Raw genomic sequence first — 23,196 nt, forward strand, 5'->3', positions numbered from 1 at the left:
TAGTGTGTCAGTTCGGAAAGCGGCCTGGAGCATGGGTAGTGGAGGTTGGCTGCCATGGCTGGGTCCCTTGAGGCGGGGAGGGTTCTCATATACATATATGTATATATGCATATATATACATATATATAATACTCTTGGAAAAAACAAGAAAGAGAATAATTATAGTTAGAGAATTCTCTCCAGTAAATATGTTTCATGGTATGAAGGTTGGAAGCTTCGAGCCCCAGGATAGTAATGATAAAGAAATAGTCACGTCCTCCAAGACCCAACTTTTTAGGTCTTAACTCCTGCGCAAAGCTTTTCCTCTAGCATTCAGACTGCAATCCACTCTTTACTTGAAATGTTTGTGGCATGTACTGTCTGTTGCTCTTATCCTGCCAGACTCTTCATTTTCCCCGTATACATCTTTTGTCAACTTGGAATGATTTGAGTTTTTCATTCCCCACGGCACCAAAAAGGATCTTGCACCAGTCACGGTGTGTATTATTTGTTAATAGAAACCATGAAACCATGAAAAATCAACCAAAACCCAGAACATAGCCCCCAAAGAGAAATCTTATACATGTATCATAATTGTGTTCGATTGACCAGTATTGGCTCAAATGATATAACTGGAAATAACAAAGACCGACTGTAAAAAACTAAAGCACGCCGACGGGCTCTCCGGGCAGCTCTGTCTCACCGCCCACATCCGGTGCTCCGGAACCGCTGTATGTGCTGTCGGTCAAAGGCAGGCAGCAGAAGGAAGAAGGCCAAACTGGTTGCTCAATCAGTTTATTTCATTCTCTCTGCTTCTCCTGAGTCTGGCCCCCCCTTTGCCCCACAGTCTTAGTTTATATAGCAAATTACATAGGGCGGTAGCACAAAGCTTGGGTTTAACGTCAACAAATCAACAAAGAAGGGTAAGACCATTTCTTGAGGAGATTAATAAAATCTCATCTAAGGAAATCTCATCTAAGGAGATCTGCTCAAGGGAGTGATTCCAAACAAGGGTGTGTCAGGGTGTGAGCTAGTAATCTGCTTAAATAGTTACAGTAAATCTACTTCTAATATTTCTAATATTGCTAGCAATGTCATTCTGTATAAGCACAGTAAGAGATATAAAGTTTGGTTCTTCCTGAGGACATCTCACTATACAGCCCTCAGGACAGGTTAATCTTCCTAACCCCAGCAGGGTCCTAGTCTTGTCATTACCTTTGGATCATGACAGCATTGTCCATGATCATGTCCTCAACATATAGTTAGTTGAGTATTGTGGCGCTTTGGCCTGGCCTATCTCGATGCCAGGGTAGCACATAACTCACCGCTTGCCCTGGATCCATCCTGTCCCTCGTCGGGATCCTGCTTTTGGAGTGTTAGGAGCTGAGGGCAATTGAGTTAAGAAAGCAGATGCCCAGGAGTAAATATTATTGGAGTCAATCAACTCCCAAGTTACAAGCACAATATTGTCTTCCTGTGTCCTTACAGAAAGGACATTGCTTTAAGGTAAACTATGTTCCCTAAGGCAAGGCTAAAAGGACAAACCCCATGTTATCCTACAACCAATGAGTAGACAAAGTTACTCCTGGCTCATGCATCCGGGAATTACTCCTGGCGGTGCTCGGATGCTGAGATACTGGGAATCAAACCCGGGTTGGCCACATGCAAGGCAAAAGCCTTACCCGCTATGCTATTGCTCCAGCCCCAGATGTTTTTAAGTGCAATTTACCCCCCTCATTTAGGAAATAAAATTATCAGCAATTAATTGATGAAAAAAGCACAATAGGCAATGACTTAACATGCTTCATTTTGTTTAAACCCTTTAGAAACAATCTGTTGAAAATTAGTATTATTAGCCTCATCTTGTATATGAGATGATTCACTGTAACTGTCACTGTCAACCTGTTGCTCATCAATTTGCTCAAGCGGGCACCAGTAACATCTCCAATGAGAGACTTTGTTACTGTTTTTGGCATATAAAACAGAATATGCCACAGGTAGCTTGCCTGGCTCTTCTGCGCGGATGAGATACTCTCGATAACTTGCTGGGCTCTCCGAGAGGGGCAGAGGAATTGAACCCGGGTCGGCCTGTGTGCAAGGCAAACGCCCTACCTGCTGTGCTATTGCTCCAGCCCATGAGATGATTCAATTCCAAGAAATTCAAAAGCAGTCCAAGATCATTTTGTAAAATGCAAGCTTCCTAGGTAGAGAGAAAATATCTCTGTCCTTCAAAAAATCACTTCCTTGTTATATCTATGGCAAGTTTAAACTGTGGTTGCTTTCAGTCCTGCCAAGCAATAGTTTCTATTTTCAGTTGGTGTTTTTTCACAATATGAAAATTAATCTGAATATTATTTAATCAATTTATTTTAATTGAAGTCAATTGATTAATTTTCTATTTAACTCCAAAATATATTAGAAATTAATTAATTGAAATTCATTCTAACATGCAATTAAATTGCATGCTCAGAGCTATTTCAACTTACATTAAGAATGTGCTGTGAGAGGCTGGAGAGAGTACAGAAATTAAGGACTTGCGTTGCATGTAGCCCACCTAGTTTCAATTCCAGCACGACAGATAGTAATCCCCCTTCCCCAGCCCCTCTGAGCACCACTAAAAGTGATCCCTGACCATAGAACAAGAAGTCCCGAGAATAACCAGGTGTGCCCCTCCCTCAAATTGGGGGAAACCTGCCCAAAACATAGGCATGTACTTAAGCACTTTTTTAAAAGCAACAGGAATTTACACCCATAGTAATTAACTGTACATTTCCATATTGACTTGACAATCCAATTTATTTTGTTCAGTTCTGAAGTATTTCTTTTAATTTTTGACCTAGAAGTACAGGATCACCATTTAAATTTAGATTCAGTTGCCATTGGCAACCTTGAATTACAAGGTTGAACAAACACTGCATTTAGTTGTCACTTGTCATTTTAAACTTGGCGTTCATGTTCAATAGGAAATGTTTGTCTTTAGAGGTCACTCCCACCTTGATATGTTGAGAATTTAGTCTAAATTTGCTGCATCCTTGCTGGGATTCTGGCTTTAACAGGTTTTTTGTTTGTAACTATTAACTCTGGTTACCCATTCACAGAAATTCAGTGAATTTGGAATCTTTTCTCACTCATCATTGCTTTAACTGCTTCCTTTATTAGCTGCTTCCTTGCTAATGTTTTTCCTCCAAGAGATCCAATAAATTGCTAGATTCTTCTCCTCATTCCCAAGATTATGGATGGGCTTTTCCTAGTCTTCAAGTGTGGAGTATCCTGAATTTGTTCAGGGGCTTTGGTTTAGCAACCCAGGGCCTAAAATTCTTAGCCTTTCTCTGCCATCCTTTTAGAACATTAAAACCCCAATACTCTGAGATAGAGAATTGACTCAACCTAAAAGGTGGGCCTTTTGATTTTGAGTCTCTTTGTTATTTCTATTATTCAGAAGTTTCCTTTTAATTGCTGAAGCTATAAATGCAAACAAATGATTGTGATCGGTTTTATTCAACTTTCCTTTGTATTGAGAGTCGAAGAACTTTCACATTCCGTCAGACATTTTGTTTCAAAGTCCCATTGCAATTTATTCTAAGGAAATTTAGAGGAAAGCAAAAGAAAAATGGAATGACTATGATACATACATTGCATCCCATTTTTGCAACATGCCATTTTCCATGAGTCCACTGGTAAACTGACTGACCACCCTCTCTAAATTTTATATGGTCAAGCTCTTTCTATTGTCGTCATGATAAGGTATTCATGAGAGTATTCTAAAAATAAGATACTTTCCAAGGTTGTTCAGACTAGTTTTGAAACCACCCATTCTATGTTTACTTATTTTGTGTGTTAACAATAATTCTTCATAAAAATTTCTTAATAACGATGTCTACATTTAGAACTTTATATTTATTTTTAGAAAATTATTAATTTATTTTAGAATGCTATCTTCATGATAAATGAAAATATAACATAACTATAAAATTAAAAAATGAAAATTACTCATAATTCCAACATGTATATATTTTAATATTTCCTTTAAAATCTGCATATCTCTTAGAAAATATCCCTAGAATTATAATCACATTACAGTATAAGTGGATGTAGACTCTTTTCATTAACTATGTAATAATCATTTTCTCTGCATTCATAATGTCTTTGTGTTTATTTATTGCATTGCATTTTTTAAGCAGAAATACCTATAGTTTATTTTACAGAAACTCGGAGGTTTCTTTATATGTTTGCGATTCTATTTCTTTGGTTGTTTGATACTTATTTCCCACCCCCCTAAACGTCAGAAGTAAATTTTAAGGTATTTTGAACAAGATAATTACTGGAAATATCACGATACCTAGCTTCCAAAGACTAGAAACATTTTTTACCGGGTTAAAGACTGTGATTGAGTGAACTTTAAATTAATTTAGCAGATAATATCAGAGACAAAAGATAAAAGATCAGGGGCTGGAGTGATAGCACAGCGGGTAGGGCGTTTGCCTTGCACTTGGCCGATCCGGGTTCGATTCCCAGCATCCCATATGGTCCCCTGAGCACTGCCAGGTGTAATTCCTGAGTGCATGAGCCAGGAGTAATCCCTGTGCATCGCCAGGTGTGACCCAAAAAAGATAAAAGATCAAATAATCTAAAATATTCAAGAAAAGAAGATTAAAACAAATAACCATATGTGCATTTATCTCAAAAGTAACGGAAACTTACAAAGAATATAATTGTTTCAAATTGGTTTTATCAGAGTAATATAATTGTCCTTCCCTCTTGAAATATATTCTGTAGGAGAAAAAATGATTCTCAAAAATATCTTAAGTATCACATGTTGATTTTAGGATAAATCATATTACTAAAATGAATTATATCTAATGTTTTTGTAACTAATGTCAGAAAGCAAAATATGGATCAATTACAAAATAGAAAATCTACTCAACTATAAAACACAAGTTTTGTAAAAACAATGTCCTATCATATTGCTTGAAAATTTGAAATATAAATATGTGCTTATTTCATATATTTCATAAATATTCATAAACAGAGATATATACATATCTGTATATCTAAATATTCATAGATACACATCATACTTGTCCACTGAAAAAGCTTAAATGTTGACAGTAATATCAGTAAACATTGTAGCACCTAGAGCTTGGTTTCTTAGTATCTCTTCTACTCAGGACTCTTTAGAAAAGAGACTGATTCAAGGTGTAGAGAAGAGAAAGTAGAAAAGATAATGAGGTTTTATTGTTATATTTGGAAGGTGAAGAAGCACCCCAAAGCAAATGGATGGAGGTATGTCAGAAAGACATGGCAAGTCACCTAAGAGAGCTCATGCTGGCCAAACATGAGTTCATTTGAGCTCAGAAAGTGAGAGAGAGAGAGAGAAAGAGAGACAGAGAGAGACAGAGACAGAGAGAGACAAAGAGAGAGAGACTGTCTACAAATGATTTAAACAAGAACAAACAAAAATTAAAATAGATTGTATATTTATTTTCCTAAAGAGAAGAGATAGAGCTCATTTGTCATCTCTTAGAATAGTTATTGTCCAATTCCTTATGCAGAAAATTTATAAATAAAGGAAAAGAATTCAATGCTTACCAGCCTAATGAGGAAGAACCCTAGTTCCCCTCCATATAATGAAGGAAAACTCTTCCTTATAAAAGAAAATTAGATACAATAGCAAGAATTATAAAGTTTCCATCTGCCCTCAGTAAGATAAACAATTTCATGAAAGGATGCTAAGGAAACTTTATATGGATGGAGTTTCATCTGCTAAAGAATTGCTAATTGCAAAAGGTAAAGCATGTCTTGATCAAAATGAGGCCTGGGATTTTCCACTTTTAGCCAAGATCAGAATTTAGCATCACTGATAGGCTTTTTGTAACTTGTTATGAAAGACTATCTATTGACTATTCTTGCCCAAACAAATGCTTCACTTCCATCTAATCAAGCCTTAAATTTTAGTTTAAAGAATATAATTTCCAGGTTCAGTTAAAATAACATCACAAGAAAAAAAAAATCAGACAAATTTAGAATGTGGTCATTTTATAAGAAAAAGGAACAAAACTCACATTTTACAAGAAAACTGAGCAAAATGCACATGTGGCCTCAGATAAAAATTAAGTAAAGTATTTTTAAGGATTTTTATTGCTGCTGATGTTATTTTGTTTTTTATTACTGGTTTTTACACTCTACAAAAAAACTAGTAAAATATATATGCATATATACATGCATGTGCTAATATATTTATTTTATGGGAAAGATTCTCAGTTGTGACTAAGTCAAGAGCTATGTTCATTTTCCCTATTCTATTGATATTATCATGTTGCATAGATTCTTTCTTAATGTTTGATAATACCAATTTCCCATCAGATGTTACTGTTTTCTTTAGTGTCCCTTAAAAGGTTCCAGTTTGCTATTGATTATCTCTGATAGTAAATCTTGTGAGCATGTTCTGGTATATATGTGTCTGATATTTGTATTTTGGTTCTTTTGAATTGTTTGAAGTTTGCTTTTTTTATTTCACCAGAAAAGATTTTTAGTCAGTGAAATATACTCAGCCTTTTCTCTTTGCAACTTCATTTTTTTCATATCTTAAAAAGGTCTCTGTGACTCTGTGATTATTCACCCTGATTTACTCTGAAGATTATTATTACTTTGTATTTTTCATTAAGGTCTTTAATACACTTTACTGAGCAAAGTAACTTGACTTGAACTTGAGAACAAATTGTCAAGATCTTTCTAAATACCTGTCTGGCATTCTCTGTTCACAAGAGTAGGTTTTTGGTTTTTACTGTCTTAGCAGTTCCTTCTATCTTAGTTATCTCAATTATTCTCTGGTTGCAATTTATTTTCATAGAAAATTGGTTTTGATTATATCTCTTTAATATTTTAGTAAGCTGAAGTCTTTCGTATTTATTCCACGTTTATATTACTGCTTTGTTCTGTTAGAAAATAGTGCTCATATTCAAAATTTTGCTTTCCTCTTGGTCTGCAATTAAACTTAGGCATGATACAATCTTGCTTAAATCAATCAAATTTCTACCTTTTTATTTTCTTAAAGCAGATGAAAAAATTAGGAGGGACTCTAAGGTTGGCTTCAGTTCCTCAAGTTCTCTGATCCGCTCTAAGTTTATTTTTTATCTATTTATTTATTTATTTTTGATTTTTGGGTCACATCCGGTGATGCACAATGGTTACTCCTGGCTCTGCACTCAGGAATTTCCCTTGGCGGTGCTCAGAGGACCATATGGGATGCTGGGAATCAAACCCGAGTAGGCCTCATGCAAGGCAAACACCCTACCCGCTGTGCTATCGCTCCAGCCCAGATCTACTCTAACTTAAGATCTGCTAGGACAGAGACTAGAAACTCTCCTCATGTCCATTTGGGCTCATAGGTGTGGGTTGAATTGATTGCTAACACTTTTTAAAAAATAGATGTTCCATGAAAAATGAAATATTTGCCCTCTCTTGGAAAACGAAGCACAGGCTGGAGTTATTTCTGACAATCACTTCAATGTTGGGCATTTCCTTTCCAGCTCTGCTGAGTCCACACTACTCTTAGTGCTCACTGTGCTACACAGTCTGTTTCCCATTTGTTTTGTTTTATTTCGGCCACACCCAGCGGTGCTCAGGATTTACCCCTGGTTATGCATTCAGGGGTCATTCCTGATGAATTCTGGAGACACTAAGGGGTGTCAAGAATTGAACCTACTGCATGCAAAGCAAGCACCATACCCACTGGACTATATATCTGACTCTGTTTCTCTTTTGATTTTTATTCTGACTGTGTGACTCTAACCATTTGAGTTTTGGACCCTGGGGCTGGGAAAGCTCTATCGCCTTCTGCTAAATGGAGCTCCCTTGGAGCAATGCCAGACTTTGCCCTGCATACTTTTCATATTTTCTTATAATGAACAAGTATTCCATTTGTAAGAAGCAAGCACAGAAAAGAAAGCCCTAACTTGACATTTCATAATACATGCACTTTTGCAATTAATCCATTCATAGCTAGATGGCCTTTCTAAAAGCATAAAATCTGTGGTATCTAATAGAAATTAATTTAATTAGTAAATTAAACTAGTTTTATTTAGAACACTTTAGTTTATTATAAGATCTACTACTCACAGATAATAAGATGATGAAGGTAAGTAATGTTATAATTTAGCTCCAACTGAGTAAATTATTAAATATTAATTTAAGATAATTCCTTATATTGTTAGTATGTTAGTGATGCTGAGATTCATCATAAGAAATTTGGTCCTGGTCCCAATTCTCAGTACAAAGCCCTCAAATCCCTAGAAATTTCTTCTGAGGTGAGAGCTGTAAGGATGTTTTTTGTTATGTTAATGAGGCAAGTTGGGGCCAAGGTACCAATAAAAGGGTAAAGGGTTGCCTTGGGAACCAATCAGTGATTAGAAGGCTGGAACTTTAGTTGCACTTCCTTCCCAGTTCTGGACTGGGGAAAAGAACAGAAGATGGAGTTCAAACACGAACGGTTTGTGATTTAAACAATCCCGCCCACCAATGAAGTCTTTATGTAACTCCATAAAGGGCAGAGTTTAAACTTTTGACGCACTTTTGTAATAGTTGGAAAAGTGACCGGCTGGAGCGATAGCACAGCGGTAGGTGTTAGCCTTGCACACAGCTGACCCAGTTCAATTCCTCTGCCCCTCTCAGAGAGACCAACAAGCTACCGAGTGTATCTCGCCTGGTTGGCAGACCCTGGCAAGCTACCCATGGCATATTCGATATGCCAAAAACAGTAACAACAAGTCTCACAATGAAGACATTACTGGTGCCCACTCGAGCAAATTGATGAGCAAGGGGATGACAGTAATGCCGTGGAAAAGTGACACATTCAAAGAGCATAAAAATATCAATGACATTTACATATATCTTGTCCCGTGCATATCTTCCATATAGCTATTCCTGAGTTCCTTTTCTGTGAGGTGTTGTGGTATATGTGTGTGTGTGGTGGGGACACTGACCGGTGTACCCCTGCAATACTCAGTACTCTTGGCTCTGCACTCAGGAACTACTCCTGACTGTACTCAGGGGACCGTATGGGATACGTGGGATCAAACCCAGTTGGGCTGTGAACGAGGCAAGCACCTTACCCACTCTATTATCTTTCCAGCCTCTTTTCCTGAGTTTTATCATTTTAAACTAACCCTGTCATTTATTAAGTAAAATGTTTTTCTGAATTTTGTGTGTTACTCTAACAAATTTATGCGACAAACCCCAAAGTGGGCAGTTAGAACCTCCAGTCTTTAGCCAGTGGGTCTAAAGCACTGCTCACACCCTAGATTTCTGCTCATCAGAAGGGATAGACAGATTTGGAGGGTATTCTGATAGAACTGAGCTCTTGTTCTGTGGGATTGATGCTATCTCATGATAGGGTCAGAATTGTGTTCAATTGTAAAACATGCAGCTGGTATTTCAGAGAATTTCTCTGTGAAGTGAGAGATGACACCAGAATTGGATGCAGAATTATAATTAGGAAAATGAAATTAATAAGATTAATTGGGAATTTTAGTTTAAATATTTATTTAGTACCCTTACACACATTTTATTTAAAAAAATCAAAAAAGAAACAGCATGGTCAAGCATCTGAAGTCAGATGCACTGTTTCTACAGCTGAAGGGCCTCCAGTCTAACCTCAACGAACACAGTGACTTGCTGTATCTAAGAAACAGAACCTCTTCTCACCTCTCCACTTACATTCATTGAAAGGAGCATGTGTGGCTGAGTTTAAATTGAGGAGGAGAAGTGGTGAGGTTCAGATAACAAACAGAAATCGTCAACACCAGCCTGAGATTTCAGTCATGCTAGAGTTGGAGCATTTTTTTTTTTACTTTTTGGGTCACACCTGGCGATGCACAGGGGTCACTCCTGGCTCTACACTCAGGAATCACCCCTGGCAGTGCTCAGGGGACCATATGGGATACTGGGAATCGAACCCGGGTCAGCTGCATGCAAGGCAAATGCCCTACTCGCTGTGCTATCGCTCCAGCCCCTAGAGTTGGAGCATTTTAAAAGCCTCATCTCCCTCTAAATTATTGGGCCAGGCAGAAAAGAATTAGCAATAAGGGACTAGAGAGATAGTACAGGGGTCAGGCACTGGCCTTGCACACTGGCTAAGCCCAGTTTGATTCTCAGCACTGCCAACGGCTCCCTGAGTACTGCCTGGAGTGATCCCTGGGCACAGGGCCAGGAGGAAAACTTGAACACCACTAGGTATGGTCCAACACCCCCGAATTCTCCAAAAAGTATTAGCTACCTTTGTGTTCTTGTGTTTAGAGCTCCAGTGAAACTAGCTGGTGGTGAGGGTGCTTTGATCCAGCTGACAAGGGGGATCTTAGAGGCTCATGGGTGCACCTTTTAGAGAGCCTTTTATTCTGAGCTTAATCGATTTTAAATGCCAGCACAACATGTACATAAATTCTCCACTGTTTAGTCTGGAAGACTATTAGTACTTGGAAGTACTCAAGTCAAGCCATATTTATCAGACACTTTGATGTACACACACACATATACACACACACAAAGAAAATGCCATTGTTCAAATAGGACCACACTCTATTATATAAAACTATTCTGGCCATCTGGTGTTTTTCTGAATTCATAATTTTCCTGCTTTTGAGAACGCAATATGATATATCAATGTCATGAGAACATCATGTACCAGGGGAGACCTGGGTCACCCCATAAACAACTTCCTTTATTTCTAATATGCAGAGATAAGCCCAATAAACAGGGTAAATGAGGATAATAAATAATTTTATTTACTTGTTTATAAATAATAATATATATTATTTATAATAAAAATAAATAATTTTTATTTATTTATTCAATTTATTCATCATTGAATTTGTTCCAAATTTACAAAAATAAACTTTGGAGATTTTAGAATCACAGATCTTATGGGCCTTGGGCCCAGAGTGATAGTATAGCAGGTAGGATGTTTGCCTTGCATCCATCCAACCCGGGTTCAATCTCCAGTGTCCCATATGTTCCTCTAAGCACCACCAGGAGCAATTCCTGAGTGCAGAGACAGAAGTAGTCCCTGAGCATTGCCAGATGTGACTCCAAAAGCCACAAAAAAATTTATGGACTTGGATGAAAGAATTGTCTTTACACAACTTCTGTGACCTAAAAGCAAGCACAGAAAGATGGTGAACTAATGAGCATGTTCTCCTTGAGCATGTTGGCACTGTGCGGAATGCAGCTATGAAAGGGATAAGAGGACTGGAGAGGTAGTACAGGAATTATGGCACTGGCCTTGCATCCAGACAATGCCAGGTGGATACCCAGCATCTCATATCCCCCATGCACCAGTAGGAGTCTGAGCATAGAGCCAGAAGTAAGCACTGAGCAACATAAGGGTCTCCACAACCCTAGGGGGATTAAAAAAAATTAAGAATCAGGCATGCAGACACAGATGTGCTGAGAATCGGTTTCAGTGCCTTGAAGTTGGCGGGGCAGGCATGAGGCACTGTACCTGAAGGGTGGACTGAATGAAGCCAGGACTGAGTCAGAAAGTAGAATTGGGAGCTTGGAAGAGAGCCAGATGGTGAGATAATCAGGGTGTCCAGAAAGACCCAGCTCTATGACTTCACCCGGAAATGCTGAGAAATGTCGACTCTTGGGTCCCACCCAGATCTCCTGAGTCAGAATCAGTACCAAGCTCTCAAATATTCCATGTGCTCAAGTTGTGAGGCAGGAAAAGAATTTTTTTTTAAGGTTTTAAGGACATGTCTTAGGACAAGCTGCTTTAAAGCTGTGAGAGAAGAACTAGAGTCCCATTTCATGAACCCTCTATAAGATTGTAATCTCTACTAACAGTTGTATGAGCAAGCACTGTAGCACTGCAGCACCGTTGTTCATTGATTTGCTCAAGCGGGCACCAGTAATGTCTCCACTGTGAGACTTGTTACTGTTTTTGGCATATCGAATACACAATGGGGAGCTTGCCAGGCTCTGCTGTGCTCGTGGAATACTCTCGGTAGCTTGCCGGGCTCTCCGAGAGGGATGGAGGAATCGAACCCTGCATGCAAGGCAAACACCCCACCCGCTGTGCTATCGCTCCAGTCCAACAATTGTATGAGCAAAGAGAATGTAGTTAAAAATTTTGAATTCTACTGGGCTCAACACAATAGAACTTCCCCCACAGGCAACACCCACTATTGTCTGCCCCTCCACAGACTTCTGCTGAAAAATCCCAGCTTATACTTGTTTTCTGATTAGGGTTGCCATGTAGTCTGCTGTTGAAAAAGGGGGGTTGTGACCTTGAAAAGTGAAAATTCCCCAGAGCATGATTAAACAGATACATAAAAACACTTTTCAGAAGGTCACTAAAACAAACAGTTTACAAGGCAAATAAAAACTAAGATCAAAAGGGGACTTAATTTAAATAAAATGATCAAAGGAACCAAAACAAAAGGTAAAAATCTGATATCCAGGTTGTCAAAATCCATTGAGCCCTGTATGCCAAATCTTCCACAAAGCCCTCTTCATCACTGTTCTGCCCTTCTCACCTCTTTGATTAAATCAGCCTTGTGGATGACGATGGCACTTCCAGCCATCAATAGCCTTCAAGCTCGGACTTAATTTTTTTAAATCTAATTTTAATTTGAAGGGTGACCCTACCAAGTAGGTGTCACCCTCAGTTATTCAGCCAGTCTGTGCAGGCCTGACGGTTCAGTGTTTGGGCCTAGATATCAGTTTTGTTCTCTTGATGTTAGGGGTTACCAAAACTAATTATGGTCAATTTAAAATTTCATGTCATATGCAGCATTAAATCCAGAACCTCATGCATGCAAAGCATGTACTCTAGTCCTTTAGTCAATCTCCCCCAAGCTCCAATATTAAAAACTTCAGTTCATGGGGGCTGGAGCAATAGCACAGCAGCAGGGCATTTGCCTTGCATGCAGCTGATCCAGGTTCGATTCCCAGCTTCCCATATGGTCTCCTGAGCACCGCCAGGAGTAATTCTTGAGTGCAAAGCCAGGAGTAACTCCTGTGAATTGCCAGGTGCATCCCAAAAAGAAAAAACAAACAACAACAACAAAAACCTTCAGTTCATTACATATTGCTACTCTAAGATGCAATAAACAAAAGTAAACACAGTAATCCAAAGATTCACTGTTATGTAGATCATTTATTTAGTTGTAAATCTTTACCTTTATGATGTCCCACATAATCTGATTATTCAGCTACGGACAAATGACATGTTCACTTCAATTCTGCCTTACTCTTTTATGCTGGTACCCAACGAGTCAGAGGTAATGAATTCCTTCCCTGTGTGTGTACATCTCTTTCCATGACTTATAGAAACCTAAATGACCTCACAGCATTCTCTTCTGTTGCTATCTCCCAGTTGCAGACGGAGCTGGAGCAAGAGTACCAAGACAAGTTCAAAAGACTGCCCCTGGAAATCCTAGAGTTTGTGCAGGAAGCCATGAAAGGGAAGATCAGTGAAGACAGCAATCACAGTTCCGCTCCCCCCACTCTGCCCTCAGATTCTGGAAAACTGAACCACAAGCCTCCCTCTAGTGAGGAATTGGAAGGAGACCACCCAGGGAAAGAGTTTGATACTCCTCTGTAATGGTTCCTGCCGATTTTCAAAATATGCATGGCCACTGAAGCTCCACTGGACTCTCTTACTTCAAAGATCACTGCCCAGGAGCATCTTCCTGAGACCCATCCCTTAACCTAAACTCCACATGAAAGGGAGCGTTCCAGAAAGATCCTTGCAGATGTTCCTGTGCTTAGGTTCCACGTGTTTTGTGGAAACCACCGCAGGTCGGCTTGTGGAGAGTCTCTGCATGTTTGTGGGATTTTTGTTTTCTTTCCGATGTAAACTCAAAGCAGAAAACTTCCAGGCTCCAGGGAACATTTAATGAAGGAAAGTGTCTTCTTTGAAGAAGATGAAACTCATGTTTTTATTTGAAGCTCTGGTGTAAAGTATTTCAAAGTAATAGAAATAGGTTGAGAATTGCATAGCACTACTTAAACTATTAAATAGCCAACTTTGAACATTCTTTCCTAGCTGCCCCTCAACTACCATATCTTCAAGATAACGTGTATATTAAATTGTTTCATCTTTTGCTTTGCAAGCACTGGTGGCTTGCAGTTTGCTAATTTATTTATCATAGAGGTCTCAGTGCATTTGTTGCTGACACAGCCTTATTAGATACCATAGTGTTCAAATAAGTTCATGTTCTTGAGAAAAATAATCACATGTGGGGTTCCATTGTGTAATGGTTAGCACTCTGGACTCTGAAAACTAAATCAATCACTTGGTTGTCTCCTTGCCCAGTGAAGTTGTCCTCAAACTTGGCAATACAGCTTGTACATTTGGCTGCATGAGCAAGCTATCTGCACACTTTCAGTCAGTGTGCTGTCGGAGTTGATTATATGTACTCAGAGTCTGGGTTTTCAATGTTTATCGGCCTAAATGATGAAATATGCAAATATATTCAGGTGAGTAAAAATAATTGAGCTAATGTGTGTACAGCAAAGATTCAATCAGAATGAACAGGTTCCAGAGGTTATTTTGCTGTCTGAATTTTTTATGGTTCATTTATTTTTAATATAGAGCTAAAGGTTGGATGTTTATCTAGAGATTACACAGATGCACAGATAAATGGTATATTATCTCCATGTATATATGTATGCACTCAACCACGTACATGGACATGCACACACACACACACACACACATGCACATATGCACACACATACATTCATAAAAGTGTAGATGTGTGTGTCTTAATTGGCAAAGACCCAGATCTCTTCCATAAAACTTGAAATCCGAGGATTAATGAAGTAAAAAAAATAGAGTGAAATGAAATACATCTAGACTAATAAATTATATTAAAATACCAAGAAAAAAATGATGGCGCCTTTAAGACAAGCTCAATAGATTTAGAAATTGTAATATAAATTTGACAATTTTTCAGAATCAAAAGTTGGATTTTGAGTATCATATTTTAAACTACTTTTAAAGGTCAGAATATACAAATAAATTATAGGACAACAATATGAAAATTTATCAGTATCTTCCATAATCTTTAAGTCTAACAGGTTTTGATTTTATTCTAACAAAAAATATTTTTGTTATATATTTACTTTGTATATTAAATCTACTTAAGTTGTGTTTTTGTTAAGTTCCTATGTTAGATTTCATAAAAGGAAACAAATAGTGTCATGGTAAGACTAATCAAAACCATTATTGAGAGGTTTTAAGAAAGAATAAATATATAGAGAAAATATAATTTAGAGAGTAACACATTTAAATCCTGAAGCATAATGCTTATAGCTTTACTTTTTTTCTAATAAACCTGTCTGATTGTAACTTAGAACATTTTAAAACACAAAAAACCAGTTGGGTCCTGAAAATTGTTTCAAGAATATAATATTTTTATGGAAATTATTTTATTTAACTTTAAGCAATAACTAGGGATCACAATTAAGTTTTAATCAAAATGAAGGTTTAGTTCAAACGTTAGGAATGTGTGTTTGATTAAAAACCCACATCTAGAAGACACAAGGGGGAAAATCCTATTCTCTTTGGAGATGATTGTATTTTGATCTGAAATATTTTGGGTGTTAATTAGACATTTAATAAAACTTTACTTCCGCTGAAAAAGAAATCTTTTGTAAATCATTCTACTTTTGCACTTTGAAAGAAAGGCATTAATCATAAAGAAGCAAGAATGGTCAAAACTGAATGCTGCATTTTTATAAATCAAAGACTGTCTCAAATTGCAGAAGAAAGAACTAATAATAGCATTCATAACCAAACACAATGGTGATTATTATAGAAAATTTTCTCACATTTTAGTGTCCAGAGATAAACTAAGGTTAAACAATCTTATACGAAACTATTTTGGTTGTTGAATTTCATTATCTTAGTCACTCTAGTCACTTTACAATATGTTTGTATTTGGCCATTTACTGTAATCACATTTTTTATCTGTACAAAGATACTTTTGCAGTTGTGGGGTAGTGTATAACACTGTCCATCTTGCATCATTGAAACTACTACCGTGATACTATCATTTAATAATATTAATATTACTTGAAATAGACTAAGATAAAGAAAAGGGGTCTATATGATGTGCAGTTTTGTGCCTTTATGTATTTGCCTTTTTGTTGTTGTTATTGTTGAATGTGTAAAATTCTGTACTGTGGTTTTTCCAATAATAGAAAGTAGAGCTGTGTATTAAATTAGATTGTGCCCCTCTGATACCTTTACACTACTGAGAATAGCGTGCTTTTGAACGTGTAAACCAGTTTTCAAAATTCTAATGACATGCCATGTGTTTGGGTTTTTAACGTTTGATTTTAACATTTCAATATTGCCATACGTTAAGTAATAACTCCTGTAATTGATAAACAGTCATTAAATAATTCAAAAGAAAGGGCCATTGCTTGCATTACTTTGAATTTAATATTGCGCTTGTGCACTATATAAATACTGTTTGTGTTAGATTGGATATTGTGACTTTTGCCTTTTCAGAAGAAAAAAAAGATAGGGCGCAAAGTACATGAAGCTCTTAAAATGTACATAGTTTGGTCCTTCAGACTATTTAAAAAGCATAATTCACATTTTTTGTAATAATTCTATGCAATTTTGTGGCATGATGATGTTTCTCCCACTTGTAATTTTATGTGCTTTCATCACAAATCCAAAGGAAACAATAAAAATTTCTTAACACAACCCAGCATTTAATGCTTAGTGTCAGAGCCAATCTTCTTTTGATGGGCAGGTGGTGGGAGTGGGAATAAAGCCAGTCTTTAGTGTTGCAGTGTCCTCGTTGACAGAGCACATCTGTGCCTGGGTAGGAAAATGGGATGCTGCAGTGCTTGCCTGAGAGGCCACAGTTGTTATTACTGTCAATCCACCACCTCCATCCAGGAGTTGGCATCACATTGCCCATTAGTTCTGTAATGAAAATCTTTCTTCCTTCCTTCCCTCCTTCATTTCATTCATTCATTCTTCTCTCTCTTTCTTTCCTTCCTTCCTTCCTTCCTTCCTTCCTTCCTTCCTTCCTTCCTTCCTTCCTTCCTTCCTTCCTTCCTTCCTTCCTTCCTCCCTCCCTCCATCCCTCCCTCCCTCCCTCTCTTTCTCTCTCTTTCTTTCTTTCTTTCTTTCTTTCTTTCTTTCTTTCTTTCTTTCTTTCTTTCTTTCTTTCTTTCTTTCTTTCTTTCTTTCTTTCTTTCTTTCTTTCTTTCTTTCTTCTTTTCCTCTCCCTTTCTTCTTGACTTTTCTTGACAAAGTACTCAAAGGTTTTTGACAAATAATGAAAGTGACAAGAATGGACAGATAGAACTTGATGTAAGTTTCTTTGAAACATTTAAAGGTAACATTTAATATGTGCCTGATATGCAAATGTCCCTTTAGACACCCAAATTTCAGTGTACATTATCTATTGCTGTGTCACACATATTCCAAAAACTTACTGGTTTCACACAAAATAATTATCTCTTAATGTGTCATAAATTTGAGGGCCAAGGGTTCAGACAAGAAGCATGAGAGATAATATGAGTATTAAGGTACTTGGTTTGCACAAATTCAACTCCAGTTCGATCCGTGGCACTACATGTGGTCCTCCAATCACTACCAGGAGTGACTCCTGAGCATAGAGTCAAGAGTAAGCCCTAAATGTCAATGTTGTGGTTCAAGCTCCACCAACTCCCTTATGACCAGTAAAAACAACTAAATCACACAAACATTTCCCCACACTGCACTTATTTGATGGCACATACAGAAGCAAAACTGGAACAAAAAGTCTTTACTTGACTCCAATTGTTTTCAATGTAAAATCTAACTTCCTTCATAAATGTCTTTTCTTTCTTTGGTCCCCACTAATTCTCTTTACTTGCTTACCTGCTGACCCTCCCTCCTCAGTCTTTGGCAGCACTTAACTTCCTGAACCTTTTTTGGTGCACGGATGACTCTCCGGCTATGCACAGAAGTCTAGGGACCACTCTCCATAATATCTGGCCTAGGTGCTAAGACTTTGGGCCTGGTGATACTGCAGATTGAACTCAGGGTCTTGAGCATGCAATGCATACGTGCTACTCCCTCGACTTACCTCTCCAGCTTCCCTTAGATTTTTAAAATACAACTTATATCCTTTCTTTATGTTGCTCACTCCCTTGAACCCACCTCCAAAATACAGACACACATACACACACATAGACACACACAGACACATGCACATACACACATGCACAAATGCTTCTTTCCTTATTATTCTCTTTTAAGTCAATAGTACAAATATGTTCTCTAGACAGTGTTGTTTGGTCCTCCCCCAGCTGTAATTTCATTGCATCTACTTTCCCTCTCTTAGGGAAAGCTCTGGTGCAAAATAGTATGACTAATGTAGATGGACTCCAGTGAATAGCCCATAGAACGGAAATTTATTCCAGCAAATTAGCCTGAATTTTTTCATGAAAGTATTTGTCATAGAGCATTTAGAGACTGAAACATAGGTTTCAGCCTATTTTTTTGTAAATTTGTAAATTTGGGTGTAGGTTCAAATTTATGCTGGTAAAACTTACATGTGTACACGTGAAATGGATCAAAAATGAAGAAAATAATTCTGCCAATGAACACACATCCTAAGTTCAGAAATGTTCAAATAATAGCATATCTTAGAATCACTAAAATATAAATTCTATTCTTTTTATATTTCAATGAAACAATTTTTAATAAAACCTCAGGTTTTATATCCATTTATTTAAAACCAATAGTATGCCTAATCTCCATGGACCATAGCAGTCAAAAGAACACAAGTTCAAAACCAGAAAAATAGATGAAAATAAAAGATACATTTGTACTGAAATATGTACAAAAATTACAAAACAAGTTTTAATTTGGATTGTGATACAAAATGACTTCCACAGTCTCTGTAGTCAATGGTGTCTTATGAAATGGCTACCCCACCCTCCAGATCTCCCTGAAACGTTAGCTCTTGTCTTCTGACCCTTTGCCTTTATCTTGATATTTGCTCTATTTTTCTTTAACAGGCTTCAATCTTCTTTATTAAAATACAAAAGTTCAAAACCTGGGTTTCACATATGCAAAGCATTGTCCTTACCCCTGAGCTGACCCCTTTAACCTTTTGGGTAATCCTTTAACCTTTCCAATGTAAATCATTCTGTCTTTCCTGAATGTCCAAGTGCTGCCTAATTTGACCTTCAAAAAACTTGCAATATATGTAGGCAAAAATAGAATTATTCTTAGATTGGGAGCTAGAAAAGATACTTCTATGTCAAAAATTTCCAGTACCAAGTACAATCAATGAATATTTCATAAACAAATATTCTACCCCAGATACTGAATTCTTCCAGACACATTAGGGTTAAAAATTCAGGCTTCTTGGTATAATTATGCCCAGTTAAAATTGTCGCTAAGTCTACTCCTTCCAGGGTGTCCCCAGGAGTCACCACACACAGGAGAGTGCTCATGGACCTCATGAACCTTGAATGGGGATCAAATTCAAGGACTCCAGCCTGACAGACACATTCTATACCATTTGAGCTATCTCCCTGGCCAGTGCATACCTTTTCAAAGATAGGCACAATCATCAAAAGGCCTTCAAGGGGTCCTATCGACAGTCTAGCAGGAAGGGCATTTGCCTTGCATGTGGCCAACCTGGATTTGATCCCTGGCACCCTATTTAGTCCCCTGAGCCCAGCAAGGAGTGATCTCTGAGCACAGAGCCAGGAATAAGCCCTGAGCACTGCCAAGTATGGCCCTAAAACAAAACAAAAGACCTTCTAAAGCCGAGGGTCTAAAGCAATGTCTCCTTATCCAAATCTAGAAATATATTGCCTCCAAACACAATCAACTTGGAAAAAAATTAAGTGTCAAATAATTTACTCTTTTTCCCCAAAGTATTTTCCCTATCTTCTATTTGTTAATAAAGCAAAGCTTTTGTGCGTTTCATATCTTAGGGAAGAGGAGCAACAAGGTAAAAAAAGCTAGAAATTTCTTGGGCTTTATCATTTGAAATTCTCTGCATTTGGCAGAATGGGGAGGATTCCTTTTATGGGAAAATTATGAGACAATGTAACATTACATGAGCTGTAAGATAAGATGCAAGGAATACAAGAGGGTTATTTTATCTGTATAGGTATCAAAAGTTTACTGAGAGAGGAATTTTATCTCTAAGTAAAACACCAAAGAAATAACAAGGCCCTAGAGGGAATTCAACCTTGTAAATCTTCACTTAAATATACTAGAGTGGCATGGGAGCAACAGAATGACTTCAGGATTCCCAGGATGCAACAGAAAGGCAGAGAGATCTACTGTGTATAACTGAAGTAGGAGGGTGGGAAACTTCCTAGAGAAATTAAAATTGAGGTGGGTCCTCCCTCTGGCATATTTTAGCATTACACAAGTCCTCGGGGGAACAGCTGCATCTGATAAGAAATGAGAATTTTTAGCAGAGGGGCACTCAATAAATAAACTTAGTTGTGACATATAAAACAACATATTTCCTATCAAACAGATTATGAAGATAATTATTTACACACAAAAGTTCTGAATTCATCAAAAAAGTCCTTTAAGATAACTATACATTTCTCTTATATGAAAGATGAAAGGTGGTTCAAATGGTCACGAGGAAAGCATTTCGTAGCAATTTTCATGTCGATCATCCATCTTGCTTTCACTGCTTTAAGCTTTGCTCATCATGACCTGTTTAAACCCCAGGTTTCCTCTCCTCTGCTTTTAAAACCTGGGCAAATCTAATTTTCACCTGAATATGCTTAATGTCATGACTGGTCTTTTTTTTTATTTTAGTAACGCATGGTTACTAAACACAGGATAACTTTTCACGTGCTGGATTATGATTTTGGAGATTTGAGGTCATGCTCCGTGCTTTTCATCTTATTTGCTACCTAAATTCCACATAGACCAAAGGGTTATTAAATAACTGCACAGATTAAATTAGCTTTTCCAGATGTTCATGTTCTCCCAAATCCTCTCTGGTCTTCCCAATTTACTTCCTGTGCAATTAGACTCATCAATTTTATAATGGCAAATGAGAAAGCTATCATTTTCAACTAACTTCCTAGTTCACAATTCGTCTGACCTATCATCCATTTAATTGGTCTCTTTGTGCCTAATATGCTATTAAACCTCCCTATTAAATTTTCAGTTGTTTCAACTATTGCATTTTTTAAATGTTCTAAATGCTTTATTTGGAACTCTTTTAGAAACTGTTAGGTCGCTTTTCATAGTTATCATCCTCTGAAGTTAATACTCATTTCCCAGTTTGATATATATTGTCTATTGTTATTGTATTTTGTTTTATTGAGTGTATAAATAGTTTTTTACTCTATATTTCTTCCTTTCTTTCTTTTTTGCCACTGTTGATGGGAATATCATTTGGCTCAGCATCTATGACAAACATAATGGAGACATCACAAAAAATTAAAGTGGCATTCCCATATGATCCAGTGATTCCAGTCCTTTTTATCTATCCCAAGAAGGCAAAGATATAAATACTAAGAGATATATCCCCATCTTTGTTCACTGCAGCATTATTTGCAAGGCCAATATTAGAAACAATCGGAATATAACAAAGACAAATGAGTGGGGTATAAAGAGACAAAGCAAGAGGATTAGCAATAATCAATGATAATCTTGGGATTTGACCACAAAACTAATGTAACGAAGAAATATGAGGAGGAAGCTTTGAAAGTGGAAGGAAGAGGTGGACTGTAAGGGAAATAAGGACAGTGATGGAGGGTCTTTGGCACTTTAGTGCTGATAAAGGAATAATAACTTTGTCAAAAACACAAATATTAGCACTCTTGTAATCATGTTACCTCCACTATAATTTAAAAATTTCATAGGATTCTAATTTAGAGATTCAACTTTTTTTGGGGGGGTGGTCACACCTGGAGATGCACAGGGATCACTCCTGGCTCTGCACTCAGGAATTACTCCTGGTGATGTTCAGGAGACCATATGGGATGCTGGGAATCGAACCCGGGTCGGCTGCATGCATGGCAAATGCCCTATTCAACTTTTCAGGGACTTTATTTCCTCCAATTTAGAAATAAGCTTTTATTTGCAGGTCCTCTAATGAACGAAGTACTAAGATTTGTTAAATTTTATACTTTATTCTAATGTTGAGTTCTTTGTGACACCAGCCCAATTGATGGATTATCTTATGTTTGATTTACAGATTGGAATGAACTTCAGTCCAATAAGGCCATCAAAATTCAAGTTCAAATTTTCCTGAATATATTCTAGAGACAAGATTGGCTTCAATTCCCTGCTTGTTTCTTTGGATACAAGTTTTCCCTTTTCTTTTTTTCCAGGCCATTAAAAAAATATTCATGATTCAATTCTATTTAGCGTTTTCTGACTGATCAATGGAATTTTTTTAAATTATAAGAAACAAGAAATTCAATACAAAAAGACTTAGTAAAAAATATTAAAGAAGTGAAAGTCTGCAGGTTCATAGAATTGAAGTAAATTTATATTCACACATAACTTGATCCTAGACTCATAGTAAGAATCCCTTCATTAGATTTGCTTCCCAAGGTTTGTTTAACTTTATACACTGTACATGGCAACCTCCAAGAAACTCCAGAATTCCCTTTGAATCTTTATAACCTATAAGCCTCATAGTCTTATCACCAAGTTCAGAAGAGAAGAGAGAGTAATACCCTGCCAAACTCATATAAAAGTTTTTTTCTGTTTTGACCAGCTTAGGTCTCATGCATCTTTGGGTGATATACTAACTGAATATGGTGTGAACTAGCTCTGAGTCTCAATTCTGAAATTTGAGATGAAGTAACTCAAAATGGGATATTGCCAGGAAAATGGGGAACAAGGACATTAACCAGCAAACCGCTATAAAAATGTATGGCAACCCCCCAAATGCTGAACCTTAAGATTTCAGTACCAGATCTTGTGACAGCATCTACTTTTTAAAATTGAATCACCATGAGATACATAGTTACAAAATTGTTCATGATTTGGTTTCAGTCATACAATGCTCTAACGCCCCTCCAGTGTACATATCTCACCATGAGAGTCCCAAGTTTCCCTCCCGCCAACCCTTCCTGAACTCACCCCCCAGCCTGCCTCTATGGCAGGCACTTTTCTTCTTTCTCTCTTCTTTCTTCTGTTTAGCATTTTGACTATTCTAAGATAGTTACTCAACTTATATTGAACATATTTGGAAA

At 37.3% G+C, this 23,196-nt stretch overlaps 1 protein-coding gene across 3 annotated transcripts in view; it reads left to right on the top strand.

Annotated features, from left to right (window-relative positions):
- The window catches only part of PLCB1 (phospholipase C beta 1), a 797,636-nt gene extending 780,925 nt beyond the window's left edge, over nucleotides 1-16,711 (top strand). For 2 of the 3 annotated variants that reach the window (XM_055133540.1, XM_055133539.1), the window contains one exon: nucleotides 13,352-16,711. In XM_055133540.1, the coding sequence (XP_054989515.1) occupies nucleotides 13,352-13,579 (228 nt within the window). In that variant the 3' untranslated portion in view covers nucleotides 13,580-16,711. The remainder of the gene's footprint in view (nucleotides 1-13,351) is intronic. The other variant, XM_055133538.1, reaches the window with a different exon arrangement.
- The last annotated feature ends 6,485 nt before the right edge of the window (nucleotides 16,712-23,196 follow it).

This window comes from Sorex araneus, chromosome 3, assembly GCF_027595985.1.
Source record: "Sorex araneus isolate mSorAra2 chromosome 3, mSorAra2.pri, whole genome shotgun sequence".
NCBI lineage: Eukaryota > Metazoa > Chordata > Mammalia > Eulipotyphla > Soricidae > Sorex > Sorex araneus.